At 45.9% G+C, this 12,365-nt stretch overlaps 1 protein-coding gene across 2 annotated transcripts in view; it reads left to right on the top strand.

Annotated features, from left to right (window-relative positions):
• Positions 1–11,978: 11,978 nt before the first annotated feature.
• GNE (glucosamine (UDP-N-acetyl)-2-epimerase/N-acetylmannosamine kinase) overlaps positions 11,979–12,365 on the top strand; it is a 33,408-nt gene continuing 33,021 nt past the window's right edge. The window contains exon 1 of one of the 2 annotated variants that reach the window (XM_054811044.1): positions 11,979–12,198. Coding sequence is in view for 1 of the 2 variants with exons in the window: in XM_054811036.1 (XP_054667011.1) it covers positions 12,148–12,198 (51 nt within the window). In the remaining variant the exon portion in view is untranslated. The remainder of the gene's footprint in view (positions 12,199–12,365) is intronic. The other variant, XM_054811036.1, reaches the window with a different exon arrangement.

Genomic DNA, 12,365 nt, shown 5'->3' with positions numbered 1-12,365 from the left:
TAGGTGAGCCTGCCTACAGCTTCCCTTGATGCCTGGCCTTCCTGTCCCTAACCTGTCCTTTCATCTTCTGGGGAGGTCATGTTTACCTTGATGTGTCATGATACCCATGTTAGCTTCAAATGCTGTACCCATAGCAGTGACACAAAGATCTGTGGTGAACTCTCCTGGGAAGACCCCATTAGCCTACACTGAGCTGTGTTCAGCCACATCAAGAGAGAGGTAACAGTGCCAGAGCTAGCCAGTTTAAAGGGGACTTGGCGCTCTCTACTTAAAATCACTTCCTGGTCCCTTCATTGCTGCTGCAGATGAATTCTGAGCACTTGTCCTTGGTCCTTGCACACCTCATCTGCACTTTGACTTCTTACATCCTAGCACAGTCTATTCGGCAAGACCTGAATAAAACATACTGTGAAGTTTCACAGAGTGAGACAACCCAGCTGACCCATGCGTGTACCTCCCCTGCTGCTTTGCACCAGTTTTAGGTTGCAAAGAGACAGGGAAGTCCCCACCGTATCCTGTCACACAGCATTTCTCAGAGGCAATCTTTCCCTGCAAAAGGCGATGGTAAGATGTTCATGGCCCTCCTAACTGTCCCTAAGATTAGTCCATTAAGGAATCACTGATGTACTCCCTTGTTCTTGCAACTGTAGGTATGCAGACTTTCAGGATACAGCACAGGTTTTCTCTGACGATCTCCTTAGATCATAGGGTCCTTGCAGTCTCAGGAAAGATATTTGGTTTTTTCCTCCCCAAAAGACGCTGGGCTTAAATGAACTGAAAGAGAGCAAGGGAAAACAGAGAGAATCCCAGATACTTTATTTTTATTCTCTTATTCCCAAAAAAGGTAATGGAGGATTTTAACGCCATGCATTTTAGATTTTCTTCATTTCTAGAGAGAAAATCCCTCCCTGATCTCTGTTAGAGGATGCAATGCTGTCCTAACCCCTTCTGAAAGATGTGCTGAAAGAGACACAAACACAACACACCTTGATTAAGGTACTGATTGACTAACAATAAACATTCAGGTACAGATCAGCTGGGTCTCTGCTGAAAAGGAAAAGTGAGTCACTTTCTGTTGCTATCCTTGGGGCAAATAAAACTTAAGTCCCTGTAGACTAGGTAAATAAAAGATAAATAAAAGGAAGTTTCTAGTGCCAGTGGATCTAGGAGGTGGAAGGGAATGAAATCACTCCTTTTCATCTGCCTTGAAGAATCAGCATTCATTTCTTTCCAACAACAAGCAAGTATATCCTACTCACGTGGTCATGACTAGTTAGCTGACCAAGTTTAGCTTCAGGAGTGAATTATTTTTCCATTTGAAATGGAAAGGGACTTTTAGGACGTGGGTGAGGGGAGGAGAGTATAGCATCTCTTGTAGAAGTGTGGGGAACAGTTCCTTGTGTTGAGTCCTCTGGGAGTTTTATTCAACAGATCTCCTATTGCCTTCAACAACTGAGAATCTTGGACTTAGGTATTAAATGTTCTGTGTTTATACAAGTGTCCATAGGTATAAAATACTGCCATTAATTTTGACATGAATGATATCACCTACCAATACATTCTTCCTTGTGAACACACTGATAAAATTGCATGAATAAGGGTATGTTATGCACATACATTCTTGTCTGTGTGTTTCAAAAGCCACATCCTATGGTCATCAAATGGCCTTAAGAGGAGCACCCCTAAGGACTGAGAAAGACACTCAGAATTAAAGTTGTAAGGTGTTTGCACACTGTAGCTTTTCAAAGCCCTCTCAAAGAAGAGAGGCCCAACAGTACAACTAGAATGAAGATGAGTGAGCAACAACAGTCAGCAAAATAGCAAGGTGTGGGTTTACTCCATACTGATTTCAATAGGGAATAAGTATATGCTTAAATTCAAGTAGTTATATTCAAAAACTTCTTCTCATTGAGTCTGGCCAGCGCAACTTGCATGTGCAAATGCATACAGATAGGTGTCACAGTGATCTAGGGTTAGCTTAAATATGCGTCTAAACTGGGTCATGTGGATTTGCTATGTCAAAGAACAGCCACCTATATCGTGGTGGTGGACATCCTAGGGTCTGATGGAGAAGTGGCTGGAAGTTACCTGATCACCAGCAGCCAGAGCAGGACATCTGACCACAGCCCTGCCCTTTGACCTGCTCACTCCCAAATGCTTGAAGCAGGTTCCTTGACCTATTTTTTACTTGTTCTCATCTGTATTTTTCAAGAAGGGAAAGACTGGTCTTGTCAGGTATTATATGCTGCAGATTTTATCCATATACTGGCAATCTTGAGTTGTTTGGGTGCTAGGCATGCCATTCTCAAACAAGTATTACAGCTTTATCTATTTGACTGCAGACTTTTGCCATACAGCAAAGCTGCGTTTATCCTTTGCTGCTCCTTCATTGAGACAACTATGTGCCCTTGGGTTTTGCAGCTTAAACAGAGTCCTAAGAAAAGCTAGTCATATGCAAGGAGTAAAAGCACACCCACCCCCCTCTTCTTTATGCCATTAGACTGGCTGCAGAACATGTAGCAGCAGTTTGCTAAGCACAGTGCTGCTGTGGGACTACATACCCAAGAGGGCGGAGTTGGGGCTTGGTGTGAGAACTGTGGCTCTTTGTTAAAACAACTACGTGTCCTAAAGGGAAAAAGGAAGCAAAAGAGGTGTTGTTCACCATGCTCTGCCTCCTGCTGTGCCATGACGTGCCACCCCTGAAAGTCCTCTGACACGTCTACTCACAGAGCTGCACTGTTGCCAAAGCACTTTTCTGGTACAGCATCCTGTAATTTTGGAAGAGCAAAGTGCTGAAGTAAGTAGGGACCTCACTTGTTCTTGAGGTGAAGTCAAAAAAACTAGCCTCAGTATGTATGCAAGCTTTGTCTTTGCTTTGTAGAAGAGCATCAGCCACACACCTCATTGTATATACCTTTGCCAAGAACAGAAGGATGTGCTCTGTCCCTTCTTCATCTCAAACACCAAGTATGAACTCACCATCAGGGCTGCTCTCACACGGTGTAATCAGTGTTGCTGCCCTTGCATTTAGTGCAAGAATAGCAACTTGCAAGAAGATGGCTCTGCCTTTCTGTCTTTAAAGGAAAACTTGCTTAATAAATACTCCTTTGACTTTGGCTCTATTACATGTTCCTTCCTGCATGATGCCCACAAATACGCCTACTCTGTCCATTACATAAAGGAAATCTTCGTCATCTAAGGCTTGTTTTCCCACCCTTTGATTTTCAAAGATCTGTTGGAGGTATAGATCCAGTATGTTTCAGATCCAAAACATTTCAGATCTTCACTTAAACTTTCATGACAGAATAAGGCCTCCTGGTTTTGGGACTGATCCAACTGTAAAAAATGGTCATGAAAGGAAACTTGTCCTGTCAATCATAGTTTGCACCAGTAAAAAGCCCAAATCAAACGAAGATCGAAATTTCTCCACAGAGGAGAATCCAGTACAATGGTATCTGTTCCAGTGGCTTTGTTTTGGTCTAGCTTATAGTCAGAAACAGGCAGGATGAGACAGCAGGTGTTCTAGGATGGAAAGATTGTGTACCTGTAGGCAACTGTAGTACAATCCTGAAAAGTTTTTCTCATCAATAAAGGCTTTTTTCCCTGCTATTCAGCACACCCCAAATCCCAAATGGACCCCAAGCCTATCCCTCAATGTAAAGACTCCAGTGCACAATCCTGATTTCAACTCTACTATCAGTCTCCTGGCCTAGACCTTCTTTCCAAAAGCACCAAGTCCCAGGCACTTGGCTCAGAGCCACCAAGACTGTAATCTCCACCTTGGAAGTATCAAGCAGCGAGGCCCAGATCTGTAAAGGTATCTAGGCTCCCAGACCTTTTCTGCCTTGATACTCAAGGCCACGTGTTTCAAATTGTCCCTTGCCACCATAAAACCTAAACACACACCTGGTCCTCCAAGGATCCGAACCACCAAACAATAGAATCAAAACCTTACCAAGAAAAAAAAAAAAAAGGAAAAACCAACACTCTAAAAAGTTCATGCTTGGGAAAAAAACTGCAGGAATTTCTGCAATGTGTCATTTGATGCACCAAATGAGCCAACACCTATAAGTCAAATATCTTCTTCCTCTTCAACAGGATCCACATCCTGTCCCTGCCCTTCCACAGATACAACACTGAGTGGAACAGGTTTGCTCTGTGGAGAAGTTACTGCCAAGACACACTCAAGGAGTAATTTAGGCATTTGAACACCAGTGTCTGATATCATTTTAGAGACCTTTAAGCATCCCTCATGGCCTTCAGCTGCCAGTACATGACCTGTAGGGTCTTTTCCATGTCTTCAATACTTTACAACATCTGTCACAGAATCACAGAATGGCTGAGGTTGGAAGCAATCTCTGAGCTCATCTGGTCCAACCCCCCTGCTCAAGCAGGGCCATCTAAAGCTGGTTGCCAGGACCATGTCCAGGCAGCTTTTGAAAATCTCCAAAGAGGGAGACTCCACCACCTCTCTGGGCAAGCTGTGCCAGTGCTCAGTCACCCTCATGGTAAAAAAGTGTTTCCAATGTTCGGAAGGAACCTCCTGTGTTTCAGTTTGTGCACATTGCTTGTCACTGGGCACCACTGAAAAAAGCCTGGCTCCCTCTTCTTTACACCCTCCATTCACATATTGGTACACATGGATGAGATTCCCCCTGAGCCTTCTCTGGGAGAATACCAGCTCTCTCAGCCTTTCTTCATATGAAAGGTGCTCCAGGCCCTTAATCATCTTTTTGACCCTTCACTGGACTATCTCCAGTAGCTCCACATCTCTCTCGTACTGGGGAGCCCAGAACTCAACACGGTACTCCAAGTGTGACCTTGCCAGTGCTGAATAGAGGGGAACGATCACTCTCTTAACCTGCTGGCAACACTCCTAATGTAGCCCAGGATACCATTCACCTACTTTGCCACAAGGACACATTCTGGTTCATGTTCAACTTGTTGTCCACCAGGACCCCAGGTACTTTTCTGCAAAGCTGCTTTCCAGCCAGTTGGCCTCCAGAATATACTGGTGCCTGGGGTTATTCCTCCCCAAGTGCAGGATTTCGCACTTCCCTTTGATGAACTGTATGAGGTCAAGGTCCCGCTAAACAGTAGCATGACCCTCTGGTGTTTCAGCCACTCCTCCAGTTTTGAATCAGCAGCAAACATGCTGAGGGTGCACTCTGTCCCATCATCCAGATCATTAATGAAGATGTTGAAACAGTATTGGGCCCAGTATTGACCCCTGAGGTGCACCACTAGTTACTGGCCTCAGACTTCGTGCCACTGATCACTACCCTCTGGGCCTGGCTGTTCTGCCAGTTTTCAGTCCACCTCATTGTCTGCTCATCCAGCCCATATGTCATCAGCTTCTCTGAGGATCTTTTGGAAGACAGTGTCAAAAGCTTTTCTGAAGTCAAGGTAGGCAACATCTACTGCTCTCCCCTCATCTACCAAGCCAGTCATTTCATCATAGAAGGGTATCACCTTCATTAAGCAGGTCTTCCTCTTTGTAAATCCATGCTGACTAATTCCAACCACTTTCTTTCCAGGAATTAATAGTTTCCAGGATTAGTTGTTTCACCCCGTTCTTATGAGTCAGGATGAGGCTGACTGGCCTGTAGTTCCTTTGTTCTTTCTTGTCCTCGCTGAAGATAGGAGTGACATTTACTTTCCTCCAGTCCTCAGGAACCTCTCTCAATCACCACAATCATTCAAAGATAATCAAGAGTGGCCTCACAATGACATCTGCCAGCTCCCTCAGCACTTATGGGTGCATATTATCCCATGGCCTCAGGTATGTCCAATTTACTGAAGTATTCCCTAACCTGAATCTCTTCCAACAAGACAACCAAGTCCTCCTTCCTTCAGACTTTCTCACAGTATCCTGGACTTTCAAACAAATTAATTCCTATGGTGCTTGATAAGCAAACAGCGAAACTGAGGCCAAGCTGTTCCTTGCAAGCAATGGGGCAGTCATTGTTTACTGACCACAGATCAGGGGGGTAAAGCATTACTGTTGGTAATGCATGAAAGGCATTTTCAGTCTTCTGTGTCCAACTCTGGATTCCTTGGTTTGTTATTTGGGACCAAAGTGAAAGTGTTTTGATTGTTTCCAAGTGCTGGGAAATGCACAAATCCAATGGTATCAATAATTCAGCCCCTTCTGTGCATGCACATAGAAGAAGTAAGGACATAATGTTAAACAGCAGGATCAGGATAATAGGGAGGGCTGTTTCCTGTCTATGCCTGCATTTACGCAGTATGACACTTTCCACATAGGGCTGGGAAGCAGCTCATTGCTAACTGGAGTGACCACCAGCCTTCAGAGAAAAGACCCATGTGAATTTGGATCACTGTTGTTTTCTGACAGGACCATGTTTTTTCTCTTGTCTATCTGCTACTAACCAAAAAACTGTACACCTCGATCCTTAACTGTCCTCTACTGGTCAGGTATCTTCAGCTGTGGAAGAAAATCTCACTGCTTGGACCAAGGACGGGGAGTGAGCACTTTGCAGGGTCATACCAGAGCAGCTGGCTAAATCTTCCCAGGACAACTTTCAAGCCTAGACATATGCTGCCTCAGGGGTGAGCCGCCTTCAGAGCAGGCACCTCTCTGAGACTTGGGACAGGAGCGCACAGTGCCTCTCACTGCTCTGTCAGGGAAGACCTGACAGGGAGCTCTCAGACCACCAGCCAGAGCTCTCTCATGCTCAGACACCTGACCATGGTGCTCCCTTCATAAACAGTTCTTCTGTGAAGAACCAGAGCTTATTGGAAAGTGCTGGATCTTGGCTGGTCCCCTGGCTATCACCCCGTTACAACAGTGAGGCAGAAGGCAGGTAAAGATATATTCCCCAGGTTTGGTTAAGGGCAGAGGTTGTCTGAGGACCATCCTCTAACAGTGATGTTCTCTCCGTAACAACCAAGTGCTCTTTTTTGCATGCTTTTTCTCACCAAAAATCACATGCTAGCGGGCCTAAGAGTCACATGGATTTGTTTCCTGAAAGATTACTTAGACCTCATGACTCCTGCATATGGTCACAGGCCTCCTTAGAGATTTTTGAAATCCACGTGGCTTTCCTTGAGCTAATCACTCAAGTCCCTCAAAATATTTGTCTTTTCTAGCATCTGAGCAAGTGTCAATCTGAGTCACAAAAGTATATGGGGATCTGCAATCTTCCCAGGTAAAAACCTGCAAGCAAAATGTGACCCTTTTTTAAATTCAGGACACCAGATGGGCCCTTCTTGTTTTCTAGGTAAATATCCCATACCATCTCCAATGAATCCTACCTGCAGCCTGCTTCCATACATATTTAGCTATGTGAACCTAGCGTTCCCAGAGTCCTGCTTCACAAGGATTGTAGTTCAATGCTGTCGTCAGAAGATAACCACCATTACAAATACCTCCTTGAAATCCATCTGTGCAGGATCTTGCAGGTCCAGCACAGCTCGAATCTTTTGAAATTAGAAAAGCAGGAGTAAGCATGCTTTCCTCTGGCACCGCATAGCTTGTGTACTAAGCCATTATTCTGAGAGCCTTATTTATATACAGCCACATTATTTGGGTTATATAGAACTTAGCCAAAACCTGACTCAGGAGTAAGATCTGATTTCACTGAGTGTTTGAACAGGCTGTTGACATGTAAATAAACGTAATGTTTTGCTCCTGGTGGCACAAAGATGCTATTATATTTCAGATGCTATTGATTTTCCTTTTAATGAGTTGTGGCTAACTAAATGTATTAGCCATCCACCACACCGTATGCCACTAGCTACAGAAACTCATGTGCCTTTAGCATGTTAACACCCTTGGACTTTTGTATAGAGCTTTGACTTTTTTTTTTTAAATATGAGTGAGCTAATATCCATTTGAATCTGAACCAGCTACTGTGTTTTATTAAGCCTGCAAGCCTAGGGATTTTCCACACAGAGCTTTCCCATTTGCCTCCCTCTCAACCCAGAGTCCCCACCGTTGTGGGCCCACGATCCCCCCTCTACTCCTGCCAGACAGTCTGCCCAGGCTCTTACACAGGGGATGGAAAGGGCAGTGGAAGGTCCCAGCTGGCCTGAGGAGTCCACAGCCCCTCACTGCAGTCGTTGGCAGAACACAACTCTTTTTCTGTCATTCTGGAAGTTCAGATCCTTCCTTTCTCCTTCTGTAATTTTACTGCCCTAACTGTTACACTGAATTCCTGCAGTGTTTGCAGCAACATTTTTGTAACTGAGCCTGCATGAGCTACATTAAGTGTGTCTGTTCTTTTCTGGGTGGATTTTGTTCACATGCCATTTTCACAGTAACAGCCTGGAGGCAAATAAAGGGACAAAGAGGAGGGTAGAACAAGAAAAGCTAGTATAGCAAGGTTAATTGTTTAATCAGAGATTGCTTGAAAAGTGACTTCTATCCCTCCTTGCCCCAAAGCACAGAGAAATAAGTATATCCTAGAAGGGGTCAGAGGAGTTAACATTCACTCTCCATTTCCTGCAACACCAGCTCAGGGCTCAGAACTCCCATAGAGGAACAGAAAAAAACCTTCTGCAAAACTTCCACATTTCAGTTTCCTCCATGCCCAATGCCTCCTTACTTGGGCAGGGCAGAGGACTCCAGACTGTATAAACTGCAAAACAGAGATCAAGTGAACCTGTAAGACGTTGCTGAAAGCCCAGGCAAAAGTAGCAGGGAAAGGTTGGTGCTGCCAGCCTTCCAATAGGAAAGGATGGTGGAGGGGTGTGGAGAACAGGCATGGACAATTGAAGTCATGAATGTATATCCTATATATCACTATACTATCCCTCATTTTAATATCCCGTAGAACTGTACAAAGGCAAAGCCTTTTTTTTCTCCCCTCTCATTACCAGGCAGCCAGGCTGCTGTCAGCTGTGTGCCAGCTGCCTAGCCTGGCCAGCAATGCAAGCAGCACAATTTGAGTTCACTGTGAAGCCTGTTCCTCAGAAGAACCCCCCTGTTCACTGGAGTTATCTCCATCCCCAAGCCACTGCTCTGATCAAATGGGGGGAAGAGGGCGAGGAATTGAAACTACTGCCAAATTGTTAAAAATTGTTCAAAATTTTATTAAAATGTAATAATTTTTTAGACTGTAGACTGAGTGGACATTGGGCAACAACATTTTACCAAGACTTGTTCCCTAAAGGAGACAGAAGACAAGGCCATGTATGGCACCTCAACATCTGATTTTGTGTGAGAAGATAGGCACTCAGTTAGGCCCAAATAACTTGTACATCCTTAGGTGACTCACAAGCCCAGTCTAGATTAGGGAGAGTACAACCTTCTCCTACGTTTGTCATTTGTGCAGAGAAGGACATGTCAAAGAAAGGACCTGTTGCTACTCTGAGTCAAGGGATAGTGAGGGAAAACCTTGTCAAAGGTTCACTCTGTGCATCCAGCAGCCATCCCTCCTGCACAAAGCCTTACACTTAGGTGTTACCATGCCTATACAGGTATGTCTGTAGAGCCTGCTTGAGAATAAGAGTGACCTTTCAGCTAGGGAAGCCAAGGCAAAAGGACATAACACTGAGCCATTCATACTACTTTGGTGTAGAACTTCAAGCACCTTGCAGTACTTTACTGCACGTCCAAAGCCTGTGGTCATGTTTTCCTGCACACTGCGGAAAGCACCAGTACAACTTATGTGGCACAAGGGACCAAGACAAGAACACTTGACTGTCCCTGCAAGCACTCAAGTGTGCTCATTTATCTGAAGGCATTTGGTTAGTTTTCAGAGCAGACTCAGGAATGTCTCAGGCTGACATCCTGTGCTCTGGGGCTCCTGCTTTTGCAAAGTTTCAGGAAAAGCAAAAGACAGAGTTTATGCTGGGAGATAAAGCTAACACGGAAGTGGCCCAGCACACACAGTTCCTGGCAGACTTAACTTTTTCACGGTGCTACATAATACAGTACTAAAGGAACAATAGAGTTAAATGAACTTACATTAGTATCAATCCAAAACAAAGGCCATCATTCTGGAAATGGATTAATCATTAAGGGAGTAGGAAGTAAAGGTCCCATGCCAGACAAATGATCAGTGAGATTTGGAGAAACAGGATGACAAATGTTTGCTAAAGTGGAAAAGTGCAGCAAGAAGGGAATTAAGCTTGGGGAAGCCCAAGGGAATTTGGGCTTTTCTTTCTATGTAATGTTGTGCCGGGGGGGGGGGGGGGGGCAGGAAAAAAGCCTCAAGCTCCATATAACATCCTTTTTTTTCAACATTGGAGAAATTTTAGAAGCCAAGTATCAGATACAGGAAAATTTGAATACAGCATGTTTTCTGAAATCTCCCATAGCTGGCAAACATATTTACAAAACATACCTGCATATATACATTTATGTGTATGCATACACATATACACATGCATAATGCAGCCCTGGCAGAAGAAAATCTGCTAAGTGAATATTTCAATGCTGAGAAGCAGTAGGAGCTGCAAAAACGTGTGTGGAGGATGTGACTTCTGTGGAACAGAGTGTGACACTGGTGGGTTTCAGATTAGATTGTAGATAGAAAAAAATAAGGTATTTTTCTGAGACAAAGAAAGCAGATAACAGCAAAAGAACTCACAGTTAAAAACATTTTGAAAGAAGAGTCACACAGATATGTAAGTATGTGAAAAATAGGGGAAAAAAATTGCAACTAACACACAGCAAACTAACAAAGTACCTCCTTGTTCTCTGATTCTACAAGTGCCCACTCTTTTGTAGTCTTTTGCTGCTGCCTTATTGTTCTTCCTTTTCTTCTGATACTTTATTTAGCAGCCTGTAGATATAGAACAGGAAAAAATGAGCAGCTAGAAAGATGCCGCGCTAACAGAATGCAAAAAAATTATAAACTTCTATGGCTGCAAAGGGATGAATTAAAACACATACAACAGAGCATGTTGATCCCACGTTAAAAAAAAATCTCTCAGCAATAGTCATGGCCACTACTGTTGAATTGTTTGTGTATAGGTGTAAATCTGGTCACAGAGGAAGAGCCAATCAGTAAAATTTACAGGTGTTGTACACTGACCTGCTTACTAGAGTGCTTCTGCTATAAATTTATGTGCTGAGTTGAACATGTGTGTTTGTCATGGTTTAACCTGACAGGCAGCTAAAACAACCACACAGCTGTTCGTCTGTCCCATTGCCCCCAGTGGGATGGCAGGAGAGAGTCAGAAAAAAAAAAAAAAAAAGAAAAAAAAAAAGTAAAACTCGTGGGTTGAGATAAAGACAGTTTTATATGACAGAAAAACAAGAGAGTAATAGTCATAATAATAATCAATAATGTACAAAATGAGTGATGCACAGCACAATTGCTCACCACCTGCAGACCACCGATGCCCAGCTAGTGAGAAGGGTGACTGCAGGGTTCCTTTGGGACAGGGCAAACATGCAGGCACAACGACCTGAAAGGTACAGCTGCAAACAAGACACAGCAAGACACAGCCTTGAAATGGCGTACGTGAAGGCAAGAAACAGCTTCTAAAGTTCTGGCTGCTGCTGCCTTCCAGACCTGCACTTGGAAGACTCGCTTGTTTGATGCAGGTGCCATAGACGCTTCCCAAGCTCCTTGCCTTGAGACAGCTGCAGGTTTCTGTTGTTCTGAACAGATGTGGGTAGTCTCGGCAATGTTAAAAATACAAGATGTCATTGATGCTAGCTGGTAATATCCACAGAGTAGGCTTAGCAGCAGTAAGGCTGCCTGCATCTCCTAACTGCTGTGCGCGCACAGGTGGTACCCAGCAGGGAAATGGCTCCCTGAGACACAGGAGCACACTAGGAGGCAATACCGCCTGACACGCGGGGCACCCTGACGGCAGACCCCCGCTTCCCACGTTGCCCTGCAGGAACACCGGCACGGCCTTCGCAAGTGCGGTGCCACAGCCTTGGCCCCCAGCACGCCTGACGACCTCGGGCGGGGTTCGGCGCGGGGTCAGCCCGGAGCAGCCGGGAAGCCCCGGCAGAAGCCCAGCATCCCCGGCCCCTCCGGCGCCTTCCACATCGGAGCGCGGCCCCCGCCCGGCGGCGGGCGGAGGCGGTGCTTGCGGCGCGGGGCGGTCCCGGCGTGGCCCCGGACCCGGGTGCCGCTCCCGCGGCGGCCCGGTGGCCCCGGCCTGGCAGCGACAGAGCCACCCGGGAAGCGGCTCGGCGCTGGGGACCCGCCGGCCGCAATGGGAACCAACGCCCCGCCGCGCCGGGAGCCGCTCGCCCGCGGCCCCCACGTAAGTCAGAGGTTTCTCTCGCCGTCGGCGGGGGTCCCGAGGGGGGAGGGCCCGGCGGTGCGGGCGGGGGACCGCCTGCGGGCATGCCCGCCGTGCAGGGGCTGCGGGAGCCGCCCTTTGCCAGCCGCTGTACCCCCGGCGAGGGAGCGAGCCGGGGCGGCCCTGCG

This window comes from Grus americana, chromosome Z, assembly GCF_028858705.1.
Source record: "Grus americana isolate bGruAme1 chromosome Z, bGruAme1.mat, whole genome shotgun sequence".
Lineage (NCBI taxonomy): Eukaryota > Metazoa > Chordata > Aves > Gruiformes > Gruidae > Grus > Grus americana.
Note: the sequence above shows the minus strand (reverse complement) of the source record. Positions and strands in the feature narration are given on the sequence as shown.